Source organism: Aedes albopictus, chromosome 3 (assembly GCF_035046485.1).
Source record: "Aedes albopictus strain Foshan chromosome 3, AalbF5, whole genome shotgun sequence".
NCBI classification, from domain to species: domain Eukaryota; kingdom Metazoa; phylum Arthropoda; class Insecta; order Diptera; family Culicidae; genus Aedes; species Aedes albopictus.
The window spans coordinates 268,787,694-268,796,800 of NC_085138.1; the positions used below are offsets into that span (position 1 = coordinate 268,787,694).

At 39.7% G+C, this 9,107-nt stretch overlaps 1 protein-coding gene across 1 annotated transcript in view; it reads right to left on the reverse strand.

Annotated features, from left to right (window-relative positions):
- The window catches only part of LOC109403379 (complement factor I), a 32,806-nt gene extending 26,540 nt beyond the window's left edge, over positions 1-6,266 (reverse strand). The window contains exons 1-4 of the mRNA XM_029857089.2: positions 6,132-6,266; positions 5,913-6,065; positions 5,551-5,721; positions 4,341-5,481 (exon numbers count right to left, since the gene is read on the reverse strand). Coding sequence (XP_029712949.2) covers positions 4,341-5,481; positions 5,551-5,721; positions 5,913-6,065; positions 6,132-6,239 — 1,573 coding nt within the window. The 5' untranslated portion in view covers positions 6,240-6,266. The remainder of the gene's footprint in view (positions 1-4,340; positions 5,482-5,550; positions 5,722-5,912; positions 6,066-6,131) is intronic.
- Between the last annotated feature and the right edge of the window lie 2,841 nt (positions 6,267-9,107).

Consider the following 9,107-nt stretch of genomic DNA (forward strand, 5'->3'; position numbering starts at 1 on the left):
TGACAAGATGCAAGTTTGATTTAACTCTTTTACGTTTTGGGTCTGGCCAAAGTCTACGCTCCATACAAATTTCGAAAATGTTCTATGAACAAAAGTTTACGAGGGGGAGGGGGGGTCTGAGATGACCGAAAAAAGTCTACGTTGTTAATGGACAGCGCCTTAGACTTTTCGTAGTCAAAATTTGATTACTTTCACAAATAAGAGTCAACATGGTTTTGTGTCACTTTTCCACCTCCCAAAACATATTTTTGTTTAAGTTTTTATGATGATGTGGAGAGACTGCTGTTACTCATCCCACGTACTTCTTTTTGGTATAGATCCGCACTAGTATTTTGGAGACGATCCTACTCCCAGACCGGAAACAGCTTTATGGAATATTCACACTACATCTTGCCGGAATTTGTAGGAAGACAAATACATGTTACTCCGTGTTTTGGATTGTGTACATTAATCCGTTAGTCCTCACTTCGGCCGCTAAGCCGGACTGTATCCCGACGAGCCTCAACAAGAAAATCATGCCAACAACGTCCTAAAAATGTTGCTACAGAATCCGGGGCCAGGCTCAACTTGTACCAGCGCAATGAGACACATTTGTATACGATTTCCTCGTCAGGTCGATTTATTTTCTCATCGAAGTTGATGATTAACCTGGGCTTGTTAGGGGAATATCTGTAAATAAAAGAAAATCGGGTTAAGTACGGTTCCTTTGAATTCCACTAAGAATTTGCATCCTTTGACAGATACGTATTTCGACCTCAACTGTAAGGTCGTCTTCAGTGTCTTGTCAAGTACAAGACACAAGTAGTCTTGTCGAGTCAAGTACAAGACACTGAAGACGACCTTACAGTTGAGGTCGAAATACGTATCTGTCAAAGGATGCAAATTCTTAGTGGAATTCAAAGGAACCGTACTTAACCCGATTTTCTTTTATTTTCATCGAAGTTGTTTATTGACAGTAGCCGTATCAACATAGCAGCAGGTTGCTATGCACATTCGAAAATCGAGTTACACGAGTTGCTCAGAGCTGCTCAAAGTGTAGCTCCAGAGTAGGCTTCAGAGCAAAAGCTGTCTTCCCCATTCCCCTTGGGTGAATGGTGAGTACATGTATGATCAAGAAAATAGCCCGGAAGGGTTGTTAACCCTAAAAGGGATACCTTCATGGCCTCAGTTTCGTCACCTCGCTGAGGGTGTTCCGTCGAAGACGAGCTCTGAAAGGCGCCTGGGGTCCAATGGAGGGTTAAGCACATTGTTTCATATTTTTCCATTAGGGATATTGCTTTGTATGATATTTAGTCTTATTATTAGCTTCCTCCAGAAACGAATTACTTCAGTCAAGTGAAGTTAAAGACACATGGACATTTATTGCTTCTGTTATAGCACTTCACAACTCTTCTTACTTTAGTTAGTCAGGGATACAATTGACCTCGGAGAAATTGTCTTTCTTTCCGTTTTTGGTTCAACTTCTTGGAAAACGGGGATCTTCTTAAAACTGCAAAACCCGAGCGAAGCAGTTTAATGCATCTGAACACGGTGAAGATACGATTTCAACTATTTATTGTTCTGTATCTTATATTACTATAGTCCATTTTACGAGCCGATTTTATGAATGAATTTTGACAGAAGGTAGCGTCCAATAACCCGTGAAAACCAATATCACCATCAACATTGTTGTCACTTCGTAAAATGGCTCATTCACATGAAGTTTTTTACACAGTGTGCTAGCGTGGTCTTATCTGGGTAACAAATTCAATATTTTTTGTGAGCGATGGGGTGTGTTTCGAAATGAATAGGGAAATTTCATTCTATATCTATTAGACCGGGTCAACATGGTCATTTTTTCGGAACAAGGTTTTTTCGATGCCTTTTATGGTCCTAAACAACTGTGCAAAATTTGGGCGCGATTGGTTGCGTCCCCGTATTCCGCATTGCGTTTGAAATTCGTATGGAGTTATATATGGGAAAACACACTTTTTGCATTTTTCTCGTGAGAGGCCTCAATTTGTCTGGAACTTTGTAACTCACAATGTTAAAGTATAGCCCAGGGGATGCTGATTAACTTTGCCAAAAAGAGTAAGGTGCTAGAATGACTCTGAAAAAAGTTATTAATGTTCAAAGTTTGATATCTCCGCGCGACTGCTGAAAACCATTTTTTCTGCCAACACTGCAGGTGCTTCAAAGGATCAATTCATCCTTGCTTTACTTTATGACGTTTATGACAATCCAGCAACCCTAACTCTCATTTCATCAACAAATAACAATCAAACTGAATGGTTTTAGTTCATTTTCCATTCAATCTTCAATTATTTTTTAATCAAAAAAATCTTATTATTTTAGGGTCTGCTTTTGGGAAATGCTTCCGGAACTATTAGAGGAGCACCGTAGCAACAATCTTTCCACGACCGATGGCCGCTTTGTGAACAACTCATTTGAACTTGGCTTGCGACGTATTTGAACAAAATATTATGAAAGACGTTTTGAGACTTTGACCATATGGACAACTACCACGGGTTGCCCAGATTTAAGGATAAATGTTCTTGAAGCCCGGTTTGCGACGTATCTGATTTCATAGCTTTGCAAAGCAAGAGCAATAAAAAGCGTTTTGAAACTTTTGACCCCAGGGGCAATTCCGAAATCTGCTTTATTTTATCCTGCAAGGTGGTAGCGGTAGTTCGCGAGAGTTTCGATGTGAAAAAGACATGTGAGAGGCTTATGCGCTGTCCATAAACTACGTAAACTTATTTTTAGCTAATATCTTAAACCCCCTTTTTCCTCGTAGGTTTTTATCCATACATTTTTTTTGAAATTCATATATACCGTAGACTTAAACCTCCCAGACCAACCGTCCCGCCATAACCGACTACGGGCCATAAAAGCTAATTCGGAGAGACTATGAAATGATCTATTCTAGTCGTTAAAATGTAATTCACCTACCTAGCCCCTCAATCTTTTTGAAATTTATGAATGGGTAAACCCCATGATACTTCGACTTCCTTCGAAAGCCGGTGTGAAAAATATCCGCCAACTGTCCTCTTCCAAGTATTTGCCAATGACAAATGATCGTGCATTATTTATAAATCGCTGCCAAAGTTTCCTGTTGGTTGAATTACGTGCTGCATAATTTTCCTGTTGTTTCCTCCTGTGCAAACCTCATTTCCTTTTAAAACCATGGACAAAACAATCGCGATAAACTTGTTCAAGCATTTAGAACTGTTGAAACCATTACATCATTGGAAATTACGGGAGTTACAAACTAGTCATTCCACAGAAAGAAGCCGTATATTTAATAAACAAAAAAAATCGTCGAATAATGAATTATTGCTTTAGAAATATTTTCTTCCATGAGTCATTCCGGAGTATCCATGTCGCCAAAAACTACCGAAATATCTTTCATTATACTGGCTCACGACCCAGGTCAGGTTCAAATAATTTGTTCCTAAAGTGGCCATCGTTTTCAGCAAAATTGTCACTACGGTGCTCGTTTAAAATAGTTGTGAAAAAAATCCCCAAAGGCAGATCCTAAAAAGAAAAGAATTTAATAAACAATTGAAGTGGAAAATGAACTGAATCTCAACGGTTTGATTGTTGTTTGTTGATTAAATGAGGTTTGAGATTGCTTGAAATGTCATAAAGTAAAGCAAGGATGAATTGATTATTTGAAGCATCAGCAGTGTTGGCAGAAAAAGTGGTTTTCAGCAGTTGCGCGGAGATATCAAACTTTGAACATTAATAACTTTTTTCAGAGTCATTCTAGCACCTTACTCTTTTTGGCAAAGTTTATCAGCATCCCCTGGGCTATACTTTAACATTGTGAGTTGTTAAGCTCTAGACAAATTTGAGCCTCTTACGAGAAAAATGCAAAAAAGTGTGTTTTCCCATATAAAACTCCATACAAATTTCAAACGCAATGCGGAATGCGGGGACGCAATTAATCACGCCCAAATTTTGCACAGATTTTAAGGACCATAAAAGGCATCGAAAATACTTTGTTCCGAGCTGATAGGATCAAATATGGATTTTCCCATACAACGTTGACCCAGTCTAATATCTATGTTAGTTTTAAACAGCTTCCAGTGAACTATTTGCTCTTTGAAGGAAGCACGACACTAGATAGTGGGCTAGCATGCAGCGCCCAGTAGTTTGTATAAAAATCGGTGTTTGTCCGACCAATTATGCACCACAGTGAATGTTTCTTTATAAGAATAATTTCTGTAACAAAGTTTCTAATGAGTTAACTATGAGTTATAACAAGTGTTTCACAATATTTCTGAAAAAAAATACACAAATGAGAACTTTGAACGAGCAAAAGTGTATGTCTTTTTAACTTGTAATGATTCCTCATAAGTTCTTTAATTTTTTTGGCTGGTATTGATAATAATGCATACGTTGCTGTTCCTCTTCTGTCATTGAATCAATCCATTCTCTGAATTTTCCAATATTCGTGTTAACCGAAGGTAAACCATGCCTACCACATCCAACGCCCCATGACACCATTCCTACTGCATAATAGCGTAAATCAGAAGTTTCTGGAATGGGGAAAATTATGGGAGAACCTGCATCTCCTTGACAAGTGTCTTGACCAAATTCGCCACCTGCACATATAAAGCTGGGGTCCAACTTAAATCTATTGTTCCGCGTAGCTCTTTTAAGAATTTGTTCACAATCAGATTTTTGTCTATATTCGAGTTCCATACTTTTCAGAATGTGTTGATACTTTGTGCGGTTTTGCGGCGTGGTGCCCCAACCTGTAGCGATCACATACCCCTTGTCAATAGTGAAATCCTGGGGAGGTAGACAAACTGTGTTTATCGTTGGAGTAAGATCAAATTTATCGTCTAAGAACAAAAGAGCGATGTTGTTCACCAATGAATGGGGATTAAACTTCTCGTGAATTTTCATTTTCGTTATTCTACGCTCTTGTGGAGGAATGGGCTCCATAGTTGCTGCCATGTCCCATTCGCCTGCGCGAATAATGAGTTGCTCTGGTTTTCTTTTGTACTCTCGTATGCACTCTGCAGTAGTAAGGACTATTTCCGGGTCAATTAGCGTTCCAGCGCATCTTAGTTTAACTTTACCAAAATCAGTGTATAAAATGGCAACCACCCATGGAAACTCGCCATATTGCGCTTCGCTATCGTTGCGGTTGATTGTGTTGAACTTGATTCCATCTTCATTTCGATAGCCGCATTCCTTAATATCTGAATCGCCCCATGAAATTGTTGGGATTACAATTGATCTTTTTGATAGACAACATACAGTGTCTTCTGCACAGTCTACCGATGGTTGATCAGCTTTTCGTTGACAATCTCGGTCAGCTACGCATGTGCCACCCAACGAATCGCAGGTTCTTGTAGTTGCAGTTGTAGTGGCAGACGTTGGTGAATCACAGCAGACAAGGCCGCCACATTCTCTCCTCCGATCGTTGTACTTTATTCCTTTGCAATCCGTTGGTGGTGTACAGACTCCGTTATTTAGAAAACATTTCTGTAAATATGTAGTGCGATCACCTACACGTTTTGACAATTGCCAAATCTGTGAATAAATGACATTTACCTTTCCTTCAAGTGATGGCTTCAAAGTAGTTGTTGTCTGATCATTTGGGCAGCATTGGTATCCGTTCCAGTCACATTCATCGGACTCTTTAAACTCTTTATATTTGGAGGCATTCAGATCAGCAGTGCATTGTTTCTTTGGCACGCATGTGCCAGCTGTTTCCATGCAAGGCTAAAAATTTACAATTTCAAATGATTTAGTTTAAAATAAATGGATGTATTTTAAATGTAATATGTTCATTTATTTCAATGTATTAGGAGTCGAAGCCTTTCGTGAACCTTGTACAAACAGTATCGTCGGCCCCTTGCAGACAATCTTGAACCAAGTATTTTCACTGTAATGTTAAAACATTTAAAACTTACAGATTCTTTTGAGCAGCACTTCAAAAAATAATCCTTGCAGACATCCATATACCGGAGATCCAAAATCGCAGTTCCATTAGTGTTAATTACGCCATCATTGCAGAGATAAGCAAACACGCAAATGCCCTCTTTACCGCTGGCTAAGTCACATAGCTGTGTAACAAGTGAAATCATAAATATTAATATCAGTGTCACACTGGGATTACGACATATTCTTACCATGTTGGTGTAATCCTTGGGGATTATTTCGCTCGCTGCTAGCACATTTTGAATCACTCCACAAAGTAACAAAATACACCAAATCGCTAATCTCAATGCAGCTTCCATCTCGTACGGTTTACTAAGAAATGAAAGTTTATAATGTCTTTCAATGGTTCATTGTTGCTTACTTGTAACGATTGGGGTTTCCCCGTCTTGCGATAGAAAAGCCGCTCATACCTATTAATTCATTTTACATTTGGACTTTTTGATTCGAGGGAATTCTTGTTTAATTTAATCATATTACTTCCTACATTCATGATTTTGAATGTTTGTTTTTCTTGGGTTTTCTTCTTGCATTCCGTAACTGATCTATGTTTGATCAGATTCGAATCCTATCTATTACGCGACTTATTGCACATTAGCGCCAATCAGACGATTAAATCTCTTGCATAAGAAGAAGTATAACTTTTCATCTACACAGAAATAAATTTTATTGTAGTTTCTGCAAATTTCATGGTAAACAAGAAAACTGCACCAACAATTTTCAATTGACTGCAGATTTTTGTTAAATGTCGGCCTTAAATTAAGTTGTTAAATCAGTAAGTGGGCTCCTTCATTTGGGAAATACGTGCCTTCACCATGACCGTGACCCTATTTATAATCTACCAGAGGGAGTGGAATTAATTATGGCATGGGGAAATTGACAGGTAGAAGAAGCGGAATACAGTCAGAATTCGTTATACACGGTGCCACCCACTTTACGCCCACCGTAATCTCTCTGTTGTCTCTCAACCAATTCATTTCCTTTTTGGAAGGTAATTAGCTTACTATATTCCACAACTACACACAAAAAATGAACTCAATCGGATGTAAGGCTGCCGAAAAATCGCGGTGGGCGTAAAGTACCGCCCACCGTGTATAACTAATCCTGACTGTATGATCGTCACCCTGGAAGAGGGCACTCCTTCGAGACGGCCTAATTGGATTGATCGTACTTCTCCTTTTTGCCACCCCACGAGATATCCATAGGTCAATATTTGTCGAACATTAGTTACTTACTTACCTTACCGGTCAGGCTAAGGCCGGGGTGGCCTCTGCTGTACATAGTAGCCGCCTCCATTCCACTCGGTCCATGGCTGTTTGTCTCCAGCTCCGCACTCTGCGTAGGGTCCGCAGATCGTCCTCCACTTTTTCTCGTTTTCTCTATATATTTCTATTTACAATTCGAACATTAGTTATGTAAATTTATTTCATACTAGCTGTCCCGGCCTACGTCGTACTGCCTGCCTACTGTGTTTTTGACATCCAAGTCCATAAAAAAGTGCCACTCAAAACGCAATTTCAGATTTTCCCGTATTTCTTGCCTTCCCGTATACTTTTTCCAATTATTTTTTCACGTCGGAGCCCTGTACGAATGAAACGCTGAAAGAATGATGTAGATCCGTTGACCCGTTCCCGAACCTATTCGTGACATACAAACACCATTCCATGTTTATTTATATATAGATACTTGGGTTTTAATCCACAAGTTTTTATTTATTATTATTATTATTTATTCTTTATTCGCTTCATCTGACTCGTGTCTTAATGAAGGTGGTGGGGAAAAGCCTCCTGGAGTTGGCCATGAAAAGTGATTGCCAGTCTCCAAAAGGCATAAAAACCCCGTATCTTTTCGACAAACATTACAGAGATTGACTTACAAGGATCTACATTATAATACAAACAATTTCATACTATTAAAACATTACAAACAACAGGTCACTCAAGCAGTTACTGAAAATAAAAATAAAAAACATGTATGTAGATAAGCTTTTTACGTTAACATATTTGGACAGATTCTCGCCTGTATTCAAATTCGCTTCATCCAATGTCGAATAATGCTATCACAGCTCACGATGCCTCCGCTGCTGAACCTTTCGCTGGAATGCCTGAGTAGACAGGTTGAAGTCGAACAAATCGAATACTTCATTGAATGCAGTTGTTACGGCACTAATCGGACTATGTTGGCCATAAACTGTGTTGCTGCCTTCGGTCGTCAGGAAGTTACGTTGTCGTAGAGTCCGTTCGGGTGCGTAGATGTTCAGTCGCGATAAAATCTCAGGTGAATCGATTTCTCCCAGCAAAATTTTCGCAGCAAATCCGGCTTGTTGAGCAAACCTCCGGCTGGCCAGGGTATCAATACCAAGAAGGCGGCACCGCTGCTCGTACGGTGGCAGGTTTACAGGATCACGCCAAGGCAAGGAACGATCTCAACCAAGAAATAGAGTCTAAAGACATGCCAAGAAGCTCTAGCCGCTTCAACAGTATGCTGTGGTCCACTCGATCGAACGCAGATTTAAAATCAGTATATATCGCATCAGTTTGATGACCATCTTCCGTCGTCCGTATACAGTGTGAAGCGAAATTGACAAGATTCGTCGCTACAGACCTATTAGGATAGAATCCGTGCTGGCAGATACATATGTAATGTTTACATGCAGCAAACAGCATATCTTTGACGACGATTTCGAAAACTTTCGAGCTGGCACATAATGATGTGATTCCGCGGTAGTTCTCAATACACCTTTTATCTCCTTTCTTATACACGGGAAACATAATGGAGAACTTCCAGTTAGACGGAAACCGACATTGCTGAAGAGACATGTTGAAGAGCGAGGCTAATACGGGGCTTAAAGCATTGCAGCATCTTTTCAGTACACAAGCTGGAATGCCATCGGGGCTAGCGGCAGTGGAGTATTTCATTTTGTTGATCGCAGAAGCAACTTGCTGGCTAGTTATGTTTTTGACTGGAAGCTCACACACATTAAGGGGAGTATCTCTACATGCGATTTCGATCTGAGAATCAGTAGCTGTTTTGTCGTTGAATGCCCCCTGGAAGTGACTAGCGAAGAGATTGCATTTTTCCGAAGCAGAAGACGCATACGATGATCCCAGGAACATTTCTGTGGGCAAGCCTGTCTCGTTGCGTTTTGATTTTACAAAATTCCAAAATTG